This window comes from Simochromis diagramma, unplaced genomic scaffold (genome assembly GCF_900408965.1).
Source record: "Simochromis diagramma unplaced genomic scaffold, fSimDia1.1 OVJJ01000669.1, whole genome shotgun sequence".
Taxonomy (NCBI): Eukaryota; Metazoa; Chordata; class Actinopteri; order Cichliformes; family Cichlidae; genus Simochromis; species Simochromis diagramma.
Window position 1 is genome coordinate 482,024 of NW_024387458.1, and position 19,270 is coordinate 501,293.

The 19,270-nt window shown below is 45.6% G+C and overlaps 2 protein-coding genes across 2 annotated transcripts; one reads left to right on the forward strand and one right to left on the reverse strand.

The window, feature by feature from the left end:
* Positions 1-1,166: 1,166 nt before the first annotated feature.
* LOC120722910 (phytanoyl-CoA hydroxylase-interacting protein-like) lies at positions 1,167-11,083 on the reverse strand. Its single transcript, XM_040014099.1, has 6 exons — positions 10,479-11,083; positions 4,679-4,875; positions 4,410-4,584; positions 4,026-4,143; positions 3,787-3,949; positions 1,167-2,516 (listed from the first exon to the last, which is right to left on the reverse strand). Exons 1-6 carry the CDS (start codon positions 10,660-10,662, stop codon positions 2,142-2,144), a joined length of 1,212 nt encoding a protein of 403 aa, XP_039870033.1. The 5' UTR covers positions 10,663-11,083; the 3' UTR covers positions 1,167-2,141.
* Positions 11,084-11,820: 737 nt separating this feature from the next.
* Positions 11,821-17,691, forward strand: LOC120722955 (gastrula zinc finger protein XlCGF57.1-like). The gene is made up of 2 exons (XM_040014148.1): positions 11,821-12,031; positions 16,084-17,691. The coding sequence occupies exons 1-2, from the start codon at positions 11,821-11,823 to the stop codon at positions 17,379-17,381; spliced, it is 1,509 nt and encodes a 502-aa protein (XP_039870082.1). The 3' UTR covers positions 17,382-17,691.
* Positions 17,692-19,270: the final 1,579 nt, after the last annotated feature.

Here is a 19,270-nt window from a genome sequence, read left to right on the forward strand (position 1 = left end):
AAACCAGGAGATGTCCTTACTGGATCATCAGAGCTGTGATGGAGAAACAGGTTTACCTTTTAGGTGACATGGATGAGTTGAAGTTATGAACTGTTTCTGAGAGACAAATAACACCAGGATCCTTTTCTAAGCAGCTGACAGCTGGTAACTGTGCAGGGGCGGGTCTAGCAAAGTGTTGCCGGGGGGGCAGGTAGGGCATTAACAGGGAGAGGGGGGCAGCTGGAACCCACAGCTGTGCGTGTTCATGGAGCTGCATGTTCACCTGCTGGACATCACTGCCTGACAAGTTTAAACTCTTCAGAACATTGCAGAGGCCTTACTGACAGTGTTTGGCTCCACATGCCTGTGTGAGCAGGTTTTCTCTCACATGAGTCCTCAGGTAGCCTCTGAATGCTGGACACTGGGAGACCTGTGTCTCTGAGTGGGAGACCAGAGATCACATTAACATGTGTGTCTCTGTGTTAACAAACATGCCATATTGGCCCCGTTTATTTTTCCTATCATTGTTGTGAGGAGACCATAAATAGCATTTGCATTTGCTGTTATGGATAAAAAGTCTTTTTTTGTTTCAAACTATCTGATAACTATTCGCTGACAGCTGCAAACATCTGTGAACAAATATGATCCTATAAAGTGTGTAACTGTTCATATAGAGCGTTATTACATTTAATGCTAATGCATCATACGGCACACTGGCTTCTGAGGAACGTTTAGATGCACTCATCATCAGAAAGGTTGCCGACCCCTGATTTACACTGAAAAGCATCTTGAGCTCACTGAACTGTACATGAAACCAGGATTTCAGATTCAGATTTTCTCAACTGTTATCCAGCACAAAGTCATTTTTATATTTGCAGTTTTGAATTTTAAATAACCGCTCAGTGATGTCATTTATTCCAAGACTCCAGATAAAAAGTTAAAACACTCTTTTGTGCCAAAGTCAGGCCAATGATGATTTTTTTTTTTGAGACTTTTTTGTGAGACTTCAAATTCAGTGTTTTTAGAGCGAGTCCTACGGGAGCTCCACAGCCACACCATCAGGTGCACCATCAGGAGCTCCATCCACACGTCTCCTGTCATAAATAAGCTGTTTTCTTTCCTCGGCATAATCAGCCAACCAATAAGTAACTTCTCAGAAACTGAGTCCCGCCCCAAAGATAAAATAATAAAGATCACATAGATATTGGACTGTGAGTGCGTCGTTAACCCTTTAATGTCACATTCCTGGTTTCTGGAGCCTTTCAGAATCAACAGCATGTTCTTGTTTCCTCTAAAAATAACATCACACCGCTTACAGCTGACACGACTTTGCTTCAATGTCACAAAGACACCGGCTGACTGCTAACTCACCCTTCCCAATAACACACGAACAACACACTCAAAGCATTCTGGGAGCTGTAGTTTCAATATTTTTAATTAGTAGATTAAGTTTGGTGATGTTGGGGGTCTACAAACGAGGAAAACAGGAATGTAAAGCATTCAGTTAAAAAATGAATTAATTACAGGAAAAATCTTCATCAGATTACCAAAGTATAAAACCGCTGAAGCAGTTAATCTGTAAAGTCCACTTCAGCCATCAGTCACATGATAAAAGTGCTGCGAGCTTCCTGCCTGCAGCTTCCTGTCAGAGATGGTGGACAGAAAACATGTGAAGGTGATGAGGACATGAAGAAGGAGAGGAAACATGACTGAGGATGCATCTGCTTTCAGCCACATCAGAGTCTCTGTTTTAGCCGACTGTGAAAGGTGCAGTCATCCGTGCAGTGAGGAACGCCAACTCGATTAGCTTTGAGTTAAAACAAGTATTTTGTTAATGCTCTGATATCGTTTCCATTTTGATTACAATTCTAAACCTGCAGCTAAAAGACAAACAGCTCGCTCCTCCTCTCCACCCATCCATCCACCCCGAGCTCATCTCAACTTCTGGCTCTGCTGCTTCTTCACCTGCCTCTGCTTTGCTTCCGTCATAATGATGTGGCCACTAGAGGGCACTGTCACAATAGACAGCAAATGTTGCTCGTAGTGTGCCGCTGAAACAGGCGAGGCACAGTAACGAGCCAGAGCGTGGCTGGTAAATTCAGTTAGTAGCTTAGCTGCTAGCTGCTATGCAAACGAGCTGGTTATTTCAGTCTGAAGAGTCGCTAACGTCCTACGCTGATGTTGCAGACCTTACAGCTGGGGTCTTTCTTTGCATTCGCGGTGGACAGGCTCATTAGCTGGTGCCCGCTGATCTGTGACACCGCTCCCAGCCTCAGATCCACCGGCTCCGTGTACATCACCTCCAGGTTGACATCCTGAGCGTGACGGAAAGACAGCGAGCCGTCCTCCTCCTCGGTGCAGGCCAAGAAGCGGTTGCCGGACCTGTCGAGGGCTGGCAGCCTCCCTTTACAGAAAGCGTCTCCTTTGGAGCCGTCAGGAGCGAGGACCAGGATCACGTAGTGGTACGACGTGTACATGCAGTAGAAATCCCCAAAGTACATGTTGGTGGTCTTGTTGAAGAGGACATCTGCTCGGATCTGTACGGAAACAAAAAATGGTGTGTTTTATATTTTTGTGCACCTTTAAAACTTAGTTACCCAACTTGGTAAAATTAAAGAAAATAGTAATAATAATAATAATAATAATAATTTAAAAAGTATATATTTTTTCAAATATCCACAAATTTATTGAGTTTGAAGAATAAATGTTTATTTCCTGTTTAATCACAGCAGTGACAGTCAGTTTAAATTCATTTTATTTTGACTACTTTTTAAATCAAATTTGCAACAATAAAAATATCTGACTTTTGTAATCTTTGACTTTTCTGTGACATAAAATATCAGTAAAAAGTGAAAGCGTTCAATTTTTTCACATTTTCATTTTGAACCTAAAAAAGTGGTTTAAGGCGGACACGGTGAGGTTCAACAGCCAGAGCAGCAAAGATACGGCAAGAAAACAGAGTTTTAAAAAGGAAGCACTATTAACTTTGGACTGAATACTTTTTAAAATCTTAATTTAATTTACAGTTAATCTAATCAAAAATTCTGTTTTACAACAGGCTGGCAGCCTTTTATTGTCTTTAAATTCTATCACGCCTCAGATTTGGGGGTAAACATATTTATTATTTATATAAGTATTTGTAAGTAGCAAACAGACAGTTTACAGGAATTCATAGCTGTTAAATCCAGCTTTTAGTTCCCATTACAACATGTCAGCTGACATATCATTGTTTTACAACAGCAGTAACATTGATGTAGAGCCATGTCTTCTTCTGAAACAGGCCATGAGGACGGCTCCTGCTCGAGGAACACGCACAAAGACATGAAGCGCCCTTCAACAAACACGCTTTAGTGGAAAAGAGGGGAGATATCATCATCCAAGCTTCGTGAGTTGGTCTAAATCAGCGGTCCCCAACCTTTTTTGTGCCACGGACCGGTTTATGGTGTCGTGGATAAATACAACAAAATAAAACTACTACCGCTACCAGAAAAAGAAGATTTATTCATAGCACAAAGGAAAAGACCCAGGGAAACCAAGTTCATGATAAAAAAACGGTAAAAACCCTGAAAACCATACATTTCACGCCCGAGCCTCAACTCTCGCGGCCCGGTAAAAAACGGTATTGGCCGATGGCCCAGGGCTTGGGGGCCGATGGTCTAAACCAGGGGTCTGCAACCTTTAACACCGAAAGAGCCATTTGGACCCGGTTTCCACGCAAAAAAAACCCACTGGGAGCCGCAGTACAAGGACTAAAGAGCCGCATGCGGCTCCGGAGCCGCAGGTTGCCGACCCCTGGTCTAAAGGTACCTGGAAGCGATACGGCCCGTAGGGGGAGTCCTGGGGAGGTTTTCCTGTGTTGAACTCTGTGTTGCAGCTGAAGAAGATCCCCTCCAGTTTGCCGCTGATGGGGGACCCGTGGCTGCCGCTGTTGTCTTTCACCGTCGGCAGCAAGAAGCAGGACTGAGCATCTCTGGAATGACACACAGGGCTAAAGCACAGCTGTACGGAGAACCCTCTCGGGGTTTTGGTCACTGAGCGGGGCGCACCTGTCTTGTTGGAAGTACTCCCCCTGCTGGTTTCTGTAGAAGACGGTGAACGGCAGCATCCTGCCAGCGATCGCCTCTGCTTTCTGCAGCAGCTGGTTCAGGTGGATGGAGGAGTAATCTGCAGATGCACAGACTCAGACATTCAACATTGAGCCTATATTTAGGCTGTGGGTAAAGATGAGTTATGTTAGTCCATAGTGCGACTGCAAAGGAATTTTTTAAATTATGGATCTATTTTATCAGTGGGACTAAAAACAGTGTGATAGTAAATTAGCTCAAAGACGATCCTCGTGATGCTTTAACCTGCAAATCGATCCAAAGGGATCAGTGTGCACGAGCAGCGAGGAGAGGTGTGGTTTTTGGACTCAGAGGCTTCCGTCTAACCTGCAGTGCAGAACTCAATGATCTCGCTCCACCGAGAAACGGCGTATTCTCCGTCTGGCTGTTTGGCGGCCGTCTGAACGGCCACGGTGTACTCTGTGCGAGGACTCAGGAACCAGTGGCCCCTCACTGTCATCGGCAGGGGAACTGCTTTGGCCACCAGCTTGGTGGGCACATCCTGGAAAACAAAAAGTACTCGGCTCGTCCGGTTCGTTTGCTTTGTATCGTCTAAAGCAGAGTCAGAGCGCCCAGGATCGGCTCTGCAGACCCACCTTGTGTTTGAACTTGTTGGAGCTCATGTTCTCCTTCTTGTTGAGGTCGATGAAGTAGTGTGTGATCCTGTCTCGGCCCCTGCTGTCCATGTCCCAGCTGATCTTGAACGAATCGCAGGTGATGTTGGTGATCCGGATCTGCTGAGGAACCGGCAGGTCGTCCACGTCCCCGATGCCGCTGTCTGCAGATTGTGCGCCTGCACAAACACAGACAAAAAACAAAACTCCAGCTGTAACGCCTCTGCTGTCCATACATGCCAACCCTCACGATTTTTCTGGGAGAATCCCAAATTTCAGTGCCCCTCCTCTCCCGGAGCCACCATTCTCCCGAATTTCTCCCGATTTTCCACCCGGACAACAAAATTGAAAAACCATATCACAGAATTCATAGCGCGGCCCAGCCAACTCCAGTCTCCAACAATGGCGGCAGCTGCTTAGTTTTAATATTACTCTCATTTCTCTTTCTGGGTCGCAAAAAAACTTTTAACATATTTTCAGGCGAGAATGAAGCTGTGTGAACTTCAAATATCTGAGCCGACACATCGTCTTCAAACCCCCGCGGTCTTTCGCTACTCAGGTTAAACTTGATATATGAGTCACTTTGATAACATGTTATTGTTTGGCTTTTTCAGTGTTTTATTTGTTCGTGAGTAAATCGGTTTGGCTGAGATTAAAGTTATTCGATTAGATTAAATTTAACTTCATTAATCCCTCGGGAGGGGTCCCCCGGAGTTTTCACACAGCTGAATAAACGTCAAACAGAAAACTGATTAAACAAAGTGTGAGACGGTCGAGAGTTTACGCCAGCATCCGGTTATATTTTAGATAGCAAGCAGCAGACGGCTGAGTTTCACTCCACCGAGAGCTCGTGACGTAATTCTGAAGACTAGACCGTCCAATTTCACAGTCGCTCACTTCCGGTCGGAGGACCCGGTCCACTTAGACCACGAAGGCCTTCACTCACGTACAGAGCGGTTTGTGCTGGTGGATGCAGCCTCCGGACACCCCCGCTGTTTCCGGCCAGCCAATAATAACAGTGACATTTAACTTATTTTATCCGATAAATAAACACTGTAAAATTCAAGTTTTTTGTATGTATATGTAAGGTGGAGCTCCAGATGTGCTGAGTGAAATTAAGGATTTTGTGGGACGTTATTTGGCAGCTGTCTGAGTTTAGCATGTACTAACTTCCAAACACCAACATGAGAGAAAAACACTGAGAGTGGAAACCAGAAACCAGTGAGTGCTGCCCTGTGGTTGTACTGGGCTGCTGCGAGGTGAAGCTGCTGCTCTGGGCACCGACTGAGAGGATGACATCACAGATACGAGCGGCCGAATCCTGAAGCTTAAAGTATGTCGCTGAGCTGCTGGTCACAGATTAAAAAGACCATGAGGGGGGGCTCATGATGTAAGCAGATTATATCAGAGTCACAGCGACAGATTAACCCATCAAAGGTTGCAGTCCTGTGAAATCTGTGACCCACATCAGCACTCACAGCTGCATCTCACTGAGCTTTTCTATCAGCAGATCGATCCCTAACGCTGTCTGCACCACAGCTACAGAGGTCTGAGAGCTTTGTACACGTAGCTATAACCTGTCAAATAACAAAGAAAGTATCCTGACATGTCCTCATCTCTCTGTACAGCATCATTAACACCTTGACCTTCAGATCAGTCTGATGACCTTGAAGGAGAGGTCAGAGGTACTTTCTTTATATTCACAAACACAGAGAAGACAGCACACTTATATGAATCACAGTTTCTAAGCTGTGAGGCTTTTTAGGTCATGAAGTCAACCTGAGCCCACGCTACAGAGTTTTATATGAATTCATTCAAAGCTTTTCCAGCTCGCCAGGAGGCGATCAGTCTGAACTCAGACCTGAAACTCTGATGTTCACGTTTGATGTGACTCTGAGGACATCACCATCAGCTCTGATGTGCATCTACAGCAAAGAGCTGAATAAAAAAGGCTAAAAATCAGAGGACAGAGTCCATAAACTGCCCGAGCCGGAGGTTCTGATCACAGGACCACTTCAAGCTGATTCCACGCCGGCCTGCTCCGTCTCTGCATTCATCCTTCCTACCCTCCCTCCTTGTGTTCTGCATCTTTTCAGCCTCGGTGGACAAAAGGTTTCAGTCAGCAGAGACGCTGAGAGCTCAGGCTGAACAAGGAGCCCGTTGAAGAGGCGAGGACAGCTCAGACTGCAGCCCCAGAGATAAAAACCCTCCATCAGGGCAGTCCAAACACAGCAGGGGCCACATGGAGAGAACAGAAGTCTACAGTCTCGAGGTCAAAGGTCACTCCTGCCTCGCTGAGTGAGGACAATCGAGTGGCTCTGAAGTGCAGGACTCATCAGTTTTTGTTCTTAGAGTGAGGATTAGAGGACGTTAGTATCTGCAGGAGCTTCCAGGTGTGATATTAATTTGACCGCTCTGCTCACGGACGCCGGCCGCAGATTCACTCAAAGCAGTAAAACCTGAACGCCGGCTTCTTCTGGACTCTAACATGTGCACTGAGCTCAGATTCGAGTTACATCAGACCCCTCCTGAGTATACATCTCTCCTCCGCACACACTCAGTGCGTCGCCGTTCATTCACAGGAAGCTCATTGCTGCCTTTACTGCAGGTCGGTGTTATGGCTGAGGGTCGCTTTGGCAGGTTCTTATTCTGAGTCCAGCAGCGCTCGGTGTGGAAGAGAGCAGAGATCGAACTAGCCTGAAACACTGTCAGTCACATATTATGGGCCGAGTATTTTACTACAGTCACTGTTGACCTGAACTGCGAAAAGCTCAGACAGCAGTGACATACCTGCTCCAGACATGTACAGATATGTGCTTCATTTCCTACAAATGGAGCACAGAAACACCTGGATCACACCTGGATCACACCTGTATCACACCTGTATCACATCTGTATCACACCTGGATCACACCTGTATCACACCTGTATCACACCTGTATCACATCTGTATCACACCTGTATCACACCTGTATCACATCTGTATCACACCTGTATCACACCTGGATCACACCTGTATCACACCTGCCCTTCACTCACATACAGAGCGGTTGGTGCTGGTGCGGATGATCAAATAATCGATCTGTGAGGACCAAACTGCGATGACGCTGAGGTGTGATCTGATTTCAGCCTGTCCAGGATGATTTTAAACTCGTATCACTGAATCACTCGCTGCAGTTTGGACTCCGAGCTCCACACCAGCAGCTTTTCTCTGCTCCCAACACCGGAAAATGTTCGCTTTTGTTCATCAGCTGAGAAAAGAGAGCATGAGCAGAAAGTGTTCCCTCCTCCTCATCCCTCCATCCTGCCAGTGAATGGAGGAGGTGAAGCATCTATTCATTGCTCCTGGGAAGGTGATTAGCCACAGTGGTCTGCAGACCCAGCAGCCTGAAGCTGCTGCCAGAGTTCAGTCTACAGAGGCCGCTCTGCAGGTTCAGATGAAGCCCGTCACCAAACACAGATCACAGCTCTGACCGAGTGCCGGGACTGCGCCGTCAGGTGTCCGTGATGTCACAGTCTGGGATTTCCTTTATTCCCATGACCTGTACAGCACAGGGATAGAACCAGCTGTTGGTGCTTACATTTATTTTTATGGTTATTTCTGTTGAAACACATGAAACCATTATGGATTATGTACTGGAGCTGCACTCCCGACGTTCTTACAGGAGCTTTCAGGACTTCCTGTGAACGCTGCAGGTTCACTCTGCTCTGTTGGCCACATTTACATCCTCATTCAAATCGAGCAACAGCCAGACCTCATGTGCCTGCAGGACACACAAATCACCTGCATTTACATGAAGTCACCAGAGGTCATGTGACTCCTCGTCTTAGAGGCTTGGCGTCAGAAACGGAAACAACAAAAGATGCCTTGTTGTTGTTGTATACACTTTCAGATTACTGTGGTGAAACTGTCCTGAGGTCAGCCATGATGACAGCGTGGCAGCGCGGGTAGCCAAGGTAACAGTGACACAGGAGGTCCAGAGTAAACGCAGGGAAGTCTCAGCAAATGATACCGAAATTAAACATTAAAAATCCATCCATCCATCCATCCATCCAAACAACCATCCATCCATCCAAACATCCATCCATTCATCAAACATCCATCCATCATCATCGATCTATCCATCCATCCATCCAAACATCCATCCATCCATCCATCCATCATCATCCATCCATCCATCCATCAAACATCCATCCATCATCATCGATCGATCCATCCATCAAACATCCATCCATCATCATGGATCTATCCATCCATCCATCCAAACATCCATCCAAACATCCATCCATCCATCCATCCATCCATCCATCCATCCATCCATCCATCCATCCATCATCATCATCGATCCATCCATCCATCCATCCATCCATCCATCCATCCATCCATCAGACATCAATCCATCCATTATTATTGATCCATCCATCCATCCATCCATCATCATCGATTAATCCATCCATCCATTCATCCATCCATCCATCCATCAGACACCAATCCATCCATCCATCCATCATTATCCATCCATCCATCCATCCATCCATCCATCCATCCATCCATCCATCCATCCATCCATCCATCCATCCATCCATCATCATCATCCATCCATCCATCCATCCATCCATTCATCCATCCATCCATCCATCCATCAGACATCAATCCATCCATCCATTATTATTGATCCATCCATCCATCCATCCATCATCCATCCATCCATCCATCCATCCATCCATCCATCCATCCATCCATCCAAACATCCATCCATCCATCAAACATCAATCCATCCATCATCCATCCATCCATCCATTCATCCATCCATCCATCCATCCATCCATCCATCCATCCATTCAGGATTACATCAGTAAGATAACAGGACTCGGCCATGTGTATGCAGAATTATTGCCTCTCTGAAAAAGCACATTTATAGCTCTTTTAACAGACTGTGCAAGTGTTCCTAATAAAGTGCTCTTTGAGTTGAAGTAGTTCAGGTTTTGCCTTCAGCCTAGAAAACTTACCCTCACTGGGGTAATCATTAATATTTGGTACTTCTGCTGTAAGCAGCTGATGTCTGAGCAAAGCTGTGATTGGTCAGAAGAGCTCTGACTTCAGGTGGAAACCAGGAAGCTTCTGCTCGAGTGCAGACTGTGAGTATGCAGCTGTCCACCACAGAGATTATCAAGCTTTAATGCAGATGCTGTTATCCCATCTGGACTGTTGGATTAAATCAAGCCTGCCACAGGAAAGGTAACATGTCCACGCAGAGGTCACGACATTCCTGACCCCGCTGCTCTCACCATGTTTGAATTAACGTTTAATTTTAGTCTCGGCTTGTTTAAAGTACAAAATGTGAATAAGCCCAGTCTCTCTGTTCAAACTTTTCTTCTTCTACATTCGAGTGTTTGGAGTCCGTCATGTGACAGCAATGATTCATCAGAACAACAGAAGCAGCAGAGCAGCTCGTTTTCCTGCTTGCTCCGGTTCCCCTGAACGCCTCGACCACAGCAGTGCAGTCTTCCTGCTTCCCGTGAGTCCATCCCTACCTTTGACCTGCAGACTTTAAACCCCGAACTAAGAGCCGGCTCCTCTCCGAGTTCACATTCATGCACACTGAGTCAGTTTGAAGCTTTGGAGTCTAAAACCAGCCAAAGTTCAGACAAACCCACCAATCAGAGTGCAGCAGGAACTCTCTGCACTTTAAATAAAGTTTAGAAATAAAAGTATAAGTTAACTGGACTGTTCTACCTGCTGCGTCCTCGCAATGTGACGACAGCAGACGCACACACTGACCTTGGCCCGGCTGCAGACTCTGGAGCTCCACGCTGGGACTCGGAGGCTCCGTCATGTTGGCTCCGCTCAGACAAAGAGACGAGCTCAGAGAGGCTTCAGCCTGCCTGCAGCTCGCTCCACCCCTCTCTCTCCCTCTCTCATTCAGTGACATGACGATGAAGGAGGAAGAGAGAGAGTCAGACATTTACTGTTGTTGTGATGATTAAAGTGAGCTCTCGCAGCCTGCACTGCTCTTACACTGAGCTCATCACAGTATCATTACAAGCCGCCTGAACCAGGCAGGAACATCTGGCCCAGCTTCAGCTTGTGTGAGCGGATACCAGAGCCTGTAAGAACACGTGAACGACTCACATCCTTCATGTATGGTTACTGAAACTTTAACAGCATTTTATAAGAAACAGTTTACCTGTAGTTGAGTGACCCCAGCTCACCTGTGTGAGCTGAAAACAGCCCCGTCTGTGTCACAGTGGCTGCAGGTTTGAAAAAATGGAGAAACAGCTGGAAGCAGCAGAGACTTTACCGCTGTGACGTTGTGTTCGTGAGATTACAGGAGCTGGCAGATGTGTGTGTGTGTGTGTGAGACTGTGTGTGTGTGTGTGTGTGTGTGTGTGTGTGTGTGTGTGTGTGTGTGTGTGTGTGTGTGTGTGTGTGTGTGTGTGTGTGTGTGGACTGGAGTTAATCTTCTTATGTAAGCACTCATTTCATTCTGTTGCCCGTGCGGTCTGTAATCCTGCAGACCCACCGCCATGTTTAAATCCTTAAATGGAGACATCACCGCCACGGGGCAGGAGACGCTCCACCTGCAGGCTTCCACCCCTGACCTTCACCTCACAGAACTGGGCTGGGTTCATCTGTGCAGGCTGGCTCAGGCACCACCGTGTGGTACAGAGACTGAAGGAGCAGGACTGCCAGCATCATGAAGCACAATAGGCAATAAACGCAGTTTATATTTTATATATACATATATGTATATATAAAATATATGTATATATACGTATATATCTGAGAGCTGATTGGTCACTTCCTGTTGATGTATGTAATGACCTGATGATCATAAGTGTGAGTGACGCACTTACTTCGCTTACATTTACATTCAGAACAACATCAACAGGTGTGCTGCTGTTTGTTCACAGTCACATCTGTAAAATGAGGCAGCAGGGGCGGGGTTCACTCCACGCGCGCGGCGGGTTTTTTCCACGTGTGACCCCAGCGTGTATTTTTTTTATTGTTATTCATCTTCAGCTCATATTTTTTCCTGCGTCCGTCGCACCGATGGGGACGTCCCTCTGGCTGATCCAAGACTATCTAATGTACGGTCTCTGCGCTGGAGGCTGCGGTTGCCATGGTGACGGAGCACGCTTCCGAGGGGGAGAGGGTTTGCGCTTCTGCGCAGGCGCGGTGTGTGTCTGAGGCCACAAGTAGCGAGGACACGATGAACGGAGGTAAATATGTGAGCCGGCGGGACTCTAAGAGCGCGCGCTCGGCGGGTGGACCAAACGCTCGAAGCGCCGAAGCCCGCGAGCCCCGGGAGGACGTCACAGACCGGAGCTGCGGTAAGAACCGAGGAGCTAGCGGAGCGGTAGTGGAGGAGCAGCTAGCTGTTAGCCGTTCACCCCAGCCCTCCATCATCAGCTCCACCAGCAGCCCGCTGCTCCATCGGGCTCATAATTCAGCATTTTGTGCTGAAGAAGGCGGAACTGTTTGTAGCACCCGGACGGTTTACGGCGCGCACACGGCGCAGTGAGCGTGTTTTTATGGTACAGCCACGCAGGAAATCGGTATCCATAGAAGCAGATAAAATAAAAAACAACCAGGGCGAAGTTTAAATTGAAGATATTTACACGAGTGAATAAAAACTCCAAAGATGAAGACCTACTGAGCCTTTATTCATTTATCCACGTTAGTCAGACTTTCTGCTGTGGTGTTTGGCTTCAGGCTCAGAGTCACTGACCTGCTCGACATTAATAAATAATAACTAGAACACAGATCAGTAAAACAACATGAGTCCACCTGTTAATCGTCTGATTCAGCTCAGAGAGTCGGGCTCGTGTTCAGAAAAAGATTTTGTTTGATTGTCAACGTGAGTCTGTCGTTTCAGTCAGCTTTAAAAACATAACTCCCACCTGGACGTCCCAGGTGTACCTGAGAACAGGTGAGAGCACGTCCTGACTGCCGTCAGTGTGCAGTCCTGTGAACTGCTCTGACTCCATGGCCTGGATGAATGTGGGCCTGTTTTGAGAGCTCAGGCCGTCAGATGCTGCCGTGGCTCTGAGCAGCTCAGGTTAGCAGGCTGATGATGATGAAGGAAACCAGAGTTCTTGCTTCATGTTGAGTAGTTCAGCTGTTAAAATGTGAAGTCTGTTTGTCAGCAGCTGAGTTTAGTGTAGCTTTGTGAGCGCGTCCTGGATATCGAGCTGACCTCTGATTGGAATAGGAGAGCACAGCCTAGAAATCATCCACCTTTGTATCCACCCTGAAATCAGGTAGAGTTAATCAATCAATCAATCAATCAATCTTTATTTATAAAGCACTTTTCATACAAAAAAAATGTAGCACAAAGTGCTTTACATAGTTAAAAGCAGCCCACCCCACCCTCCAACTCACTCCCCACACTCTCATTAACATAAATGATGTGAATACACACATATCCCCCCCCCCCCCCCCCACACACACACACACACACGCACACTTAAAGAGTAAAAATTGGGCTGGGCTCGCATGAGCCAAGTGAGGAAACACTATAACAGGGAGCCGTCTGCACCGGGAGCCGGTCACAGACCGCAGCCTCCAGGCTGGGCACACAGCAGGAGGGAGGCCAAGGAGCCCCCCAGCCAGGCTGAGAGGACCCCCAGAGACCCAGCAGCCACGGTCGATCACAGCCCCGGTGCAGAGAGCGCCCTCTGAGGAAACACTGGAGATATGACACAATAGGATATATACAGGGTAAAATGATAAAATAAATAAGAACAGGATACAATATAAATATAAATATAAATAGAGTAAGAAGATTAAAAAATGAATAAGAATAAAATCAATAAATATTAGGTAAAGTCTAAATTAATAATAGAATAACAGGATAGAATAAATAAGCATAAAATAAATAAACGTTAAGTAAAAGCTAAATTAAAAAGGTGGGTCTTGAGCCTGTTCTTAAAACATGTACGTTCTCTGCGGCCCTGAGCTCCTCCGGCAGGCTGTTCCACAGACGAGGACCATACCACTGAAAAGCTGCCTCTCCGTGAGTATGTGTCCTGACTTTAGGGACAATTAAAAGGCCAGTACCAGAGGACCTCAGGGTCCGCGAGGGTTCGTATGGTAAAAGCAGATCTGAGAGATAAGAAGGCCCAAGACCATTAAGACATTTAAAAACCAATAACAGAACTTTAAAATCGATCCTGAAACACACGGGGAGCCAGTGCAGCGATTCTAAAACCGGTGTAATGTGGGCCCGCCCTCTGGTCTTCGTCAGCACACGAGCTGCCGAGTTTTGCAAAAGTTGTAAAGTTGAAATATTCTTCTTAGGAAGACCAGAGAGCAGGGCATTACAGTAATCAATGCGACTGGTAATAAAAGCATGCATCAGCATCTCTGTGTTGGCCCGAGAGAGAATAGGGCGGACTCTGGCTATATTTTTTAGATGATAAAATCCAATTTTGGTTACATGTTTAACATGTGGGATAAAACCAAGCTCAGAGTCAAAAATAACACCCAGGTTTTTCACTTGTAGCGAAGGACATAGTGAAAATGCCTCTAATTTAGTCAAGAGTTTCTCTCTCTGAGCCTCGGGACCGACGATTAAAACTTCAGTTTTGTCCTGGTTAAGCTGTAAAAAGTTTTCTGCCATCCAAGATCGTATATCTAAGATACAGTTAAAAAGGGCATCCATTGGTCTGGTGTCATCAGGAGACACGGAGATGTACAGCTGCGTGTCATCAGCGTAACTGTGGAAGTTCACTCCATGCCTCCTGATGACACTGCCGAGAGGCAACATATACAAATTAAAAAGTACAGGGCCTAAAACCGACCCTTGAGGCACACCACATGTCATTCTATGGATCTTAGAGGAGCATGTATCCATACTCACCATAAAAGTTCTGTCAGAGAGATAGGAAGTGAACCAGTTATGTACAGCACCAGAGAGGCCCACCATGTGTTTCATGAAGGAGTGAGCTCTTCCTCAGAGCCTGTGGCTGGCACAGCTGACCTCAGGCACAGGAAGCTGATTGGACGTTAAGCTTCCAACACACACCAAACGTACTTCCTGCTCTTCCTCAGACCAGCACGGGTGCATGAAGTTTATTATTCTGGAAAAGTCGAACTTTTTACAAGGTTTTCATCACATTTTTGTGTGCGAGCAGTTTTTAGGACGAGGTAACCTCAGAGGTTAAAGGTCATTTAAATAATTAATCACGACAACAACAATGGCCATCGAGCGTCATTTAAAGAGGCTGAAGAACGTCTTCCTGCTGCCCGGGTTGTAGAGTCATTGACCTGTTGTTCACACAGGAGAGAAACCATTTTGCTGCAGTGTTTGTGGAGAAAAAATCACTTGACAGGGAAATCTGAAGAGACACATGAAAGGTCACACATGGGAGAAACTCTTCCAATGCAAGATTTGTCTTTAAAGATGAGGTGTGTGCATGTCAGCAGTAAGATTTTCATGCTTTGAGTCTACTACAGGAGCGCCACAGCGTGGCTGAGGGTGCAGGGCTTTTGCAGACGTGCTGTCCCTGTTTACTCGTTATTTTCAGTCTGACGGATGTGTTTTACACCAGCATGCAAAAACCTCCTGACACAGATAAAAACACATTTACACAGAGCAACAACAGAACGATGACATCAGCAGGACGCCACGTTGTGAATCGTTAAGGATGAAGCGTTGAAGAGTTTGGAATGATGTTAAAGTTGTTAAATTCAATTCAGTTCAGCTTTATTTATAATGCGCCAAATCACAACAACAGTCGCCTCAAGGCGCTTTATATTGTACAGTAGAGCCTACAATAATAGATACAGAGACAAACCCAACAATCATATGACCCCCTATGAGCAAGCACTTTGGCGACAGTGGGAAGGAAAAACTCCCTTTTAACAGGAAGAAACCTCCGACAGAACCAGGCTCAGGGAGGGGCGGGGCCATCTGCTGTGATTGGTTGGGGTGAGAGAAGGAAAACAGGATAAAGACATGGTGTGGAAGAGAGGCAGAGATTAATAACAGGTACGATTCAGTGCAGAGAGGTCTGTGAACAGATAGTGAGTGAAGAAGAAACACCCAGTGCATCATGGGAATCCCCAGCAGCCTACGTCTATTGCAGCATAACTAAGGGAGGATTCAGGGTCACCTGGTCCAGCCCTAACTATATGCTTTAGCAAAAAGGAAAGTTTGAAGCCTAATCTTGAAAGTAGAGATAGTGTCTGTCTCCTGAATCCAAACTGGAAGCTGGTTTAAGTTCTGATTCATTCTGGAATTCTATTTTAGCTTCAGGTGGGAAAAGCTGACATGTCCGAGAGTAAAACTGAGTCTGTGTGACACGCTGACGTTCAATGATGTCCTCTATCTGCGCTGCTGCATGAGATAAACTCAGTGTTTGTTGTGTTTGTGTTTCAGTGTTACCTACAGTCATCCAGAAGGTGGTGGTGATTAAAGAGGAGCTTCCCTGGAGCCCGAGTCTGGAGCAGCAGGATCCAGATCATTTCCATATAAAAGAGGAACACGAGGAGCTCTGGACCAATGGGGAGGGAGCACCAGCTGATGGGCGGGAGCAGGAGGAAGAGATGAGGTTCCCAATCATCGCTGTTCGGGTGAAGAGGGAAGATGAAGAAGAGAGTCCTCACAGCCAAACTGAAGACAGCAGCTCTATTCAACCGATAAAAACAGAAAGTGATGAAAGTAACTGTGGAGAACCAGAACCAGCCAGTAACCTGGATCCAAACCACCACAAACAACTAGATACTGCTGAGGAGGCTCCAGGTGTCTGTGAGATTGAGGACAGCTTTGATGGTGGTGACCGGGAGGAATCTTTCTCAGTTTCTGGGCCTTCAAACGAAGACACTGACGGCAGTTTGAAGGACAGCAGGGCGCCTGATTTAAGTGTAAATACTCTGGAACAAGAGGACTTTCTTCAAACACAGAGGACAGGTCAGACAGAAAAAATGTCCTCCACCTGTTTGGCTGCTGAAAACTGTTTCATCTTGAAGCTAAATGTAGAGTCACAGATGAAAATTCACACAGGACAGAAACCATTTGGCTGTGGTGTTTGTGGTAAGATGTTTAGCCGCAAGACGCTCTTTAAATCCCACATGAGAGTGCACACGGGGGAGAAACCCTACGGATGTGATGCATGTGGGAAAAGGTTTACGCTTCAGTACAGCTTTAAAAGACACATGCGTGTGCACACGGGAGAGAAACAGTTTGGCTGTGACGACTGTGGGAAAACATTTCGTTGCAAAACCCATCTGAAGCGACACATGAGAGTTCACACAGGGGAGAGACCGTTTGGTTGTAGTGTGTGTGGGGAAAGGTTCACAGAACAGGGCGCTCTGAAACGACACACCAGAGTGCACACTGGAGAGAGACCCTTTGGTTGCACTGTGTGTGGGGAAAGATTTGCAGAGCAGGGCGTTCTGAAGAGACACATAAGAGTTCACACGGGAGAGAAACCGTTTAGTTGTGATGTCTGTGGGAAACGATTCAGACAGCAGAATACGTTGAAAAGACACACAAACGTCCACACAGGAGAGAAACCGTATGGCTGTGATGTGTGTGGGAAAGTGTTTAGAGAGCAGACTACGCTCAAAAGACACACTGTTGTTCACACAGGAAAGAAACCATTTTGCTGTGGTGTTTGTGGAGAAAGATTCACTCGACAGGGAAATCTGAAGAGACACATGAAAGGTCACACATGAGAGAAACTCTTCCACTGAAGGATTTGTCTTTAACCCTCTGGGGTCGCCGGACGCGCCGGCGCGTCAAAATCACATGACCAATTTAAGACGACACAGCTACAAGATGCAGCACGTCAGAGTCTCCAATCCAACTTGGGTCGAAAGTGCGGACTTAAAACTATATACCAGTTTTTGAATTGTGTCGATGGGCCACGTAAAACCAGAGTTAAGATAAAAAATACACGCGATGTTTTTTTTCTGAACAAAACAGTGGCGTTTACAGCGGGAAGAACGGTAAAAACGGCGTTTTCTACAGACAGCGCTAGCAAACGCTCTCCGCTTGCGAGTGAAAAAAGAAAAAGAAAAAAACACCCCTTCCCTATTGGTGTTAGAGTTTACCATGTCAGCCAATCAAAAAAATGATAAGGCAACATGTGACATTTGGTTGTTTAGGGAGAAGGGGAAGTTTTTAAGAGTGACACCCGCGACGGAAAGCGGGCGAGCAAAAAAAAGAGCGCGAGTTTTCATATGTGAGACATTAGTGACGTTTAGCGTGTTTGGAGGCTGTAGTTAGTTTGTTGTGTAGTTATTGTCTTGTATTGTGTGTCAGTTAGACTGCTGAATTTCATATTTGCTCTAAAAAAGCCGTCAAAGGCAGATTCCAGTGTAAACGCTGTTCCCGCATGGAAAACAGGACTGATGCACCTCCTGCTGTCAGACCTGCAGAGTTTAGGCCTGTGCTGTTCTCCTCTGTCTTATACTGAACACAAACTATTTTTTTTGGAATGGCACAAATAATTTGTTTGCCTTCTTATTTGATGCAGCACAGCTGATTGTTCTGTAAATAGATTTAAATGGTTATATAAAAACCGCCTGAGGCCTTGGCTGCATTTTTAGGTAAATAGTACCATATAACTTTGTTGTTTGCAAAACTTGTGCATAATTTTTAGAAATGTACAATTTCTATTTGCATTTCAAGTTATGAAAATGATTCGTTGAACATATTTGTGGGTTTTACAGTAAAAAATATAACTTTTTTCTACTCGATTTTGAATTTTTTTTTGTCTGAATTTAGATCAACTGTGCTAATATAGTATACCAAAATGAAAAAAATAACTCAAATTTCAGATATTTGAGGTTGTGCTGAAAATAATGATACCAAACAAGGCAAGAAAAACATATTTTAAAGGTGAAATATAGAGGTAAAATCAAAAGTAGTCAAAAACCGCCAATTATACCCTGGACCTCAGAGGTTTAAAGATGAAGGGTGTGCTTGTAAGATCAACAGTAAGATTTTGATTTCACCTTTCTCATTTTCAGAACAGGAATATTTAAAAAATAAAACTCTAACCTTGGTTTGACGTCTTACTTTTTACTTCTTCAGTTGAATTTATTGTTTTTATCTACAGTTTTCTTAACATGACCCATTCGGCTCACAGCATATCTGAAAGGTGTGTCCTATTTTCCTTGCCTGGCATGTGTACAGAGATTATGTTCACTGGTACCAGAGCTTCACTTTAGTAGAGACCGTCTGCTACATTATTAAACATTATTAAAATAAACAAAAGCAATCAAAACTTTGTTACATGTGATTTGTTTTTTAATTTATTGGGCGGATTACAAACATGGTATTATGATGTTTGCTGCCTCACCACGTCCTGCTCTCTCCCTGGTGATGGCGATCACAGAGGTCATGGGTCCATAAAGATTGAAGAACTTGGATTCAGAATTGTTCTAAAGAATCTTCTCGTGCTTTTCTCTGTCCTTCTCAGCGTGGCTGCTGTTTTTTGATCTCTGTTACGCCTGCTCTCTTAGATGGCAGGACAGCCACACAAGAATGTGTTTGTGTCTTGGGAATTGAATGTGTAATAGGTCAAAGCCACTTTGTGATCCCATCCTCACCTCTGAGG

What these genes read in the sequence shown, in the direction of transcription:
- LOC120722955 (XM_040014148.1), top strand. Translation starts at nt 11,821, where the DNA reads ATGGTGACGGAGCACGCTTCCGAGGGGGAGAGGGTTTGCGCTTCTGCG. An exon ending in CGTCACAGACCGGAGCTGCG is followed by an intron (nt 12,032 to 16,083) that starts GTAAGAACCGAG and finishes TTTGTGTTTCAG; the next exon opens with TGTTACCTACAGTCATCCAG.
- LOC120722910 (XM_040014099.1), bottom strand. Translation starts at nt 10,662, where the DNA reads ATGTCTGACTCTCTCTCTTCCTCCTTCATCGTCATGTCACTGAATGAG. An exon ending in CCAACAAGTTCAAACACAAG is followed by an intron (nt 4,585 to 4,678) that starts GTGGGTCTGCAG and finishes TTTGTTTTCCAG; the next exon opens with GATGTGCCCACCAAGCTGGT. An exon ending in CATTGAGTTCTGCACTGCAG is followed by an intron (nt 4,144 to 4,409) that starts GTTAGACGGAAG and finishes GTGCATCTGCAG; the next exon opens with ATTACTCCTCCATCCACCTG.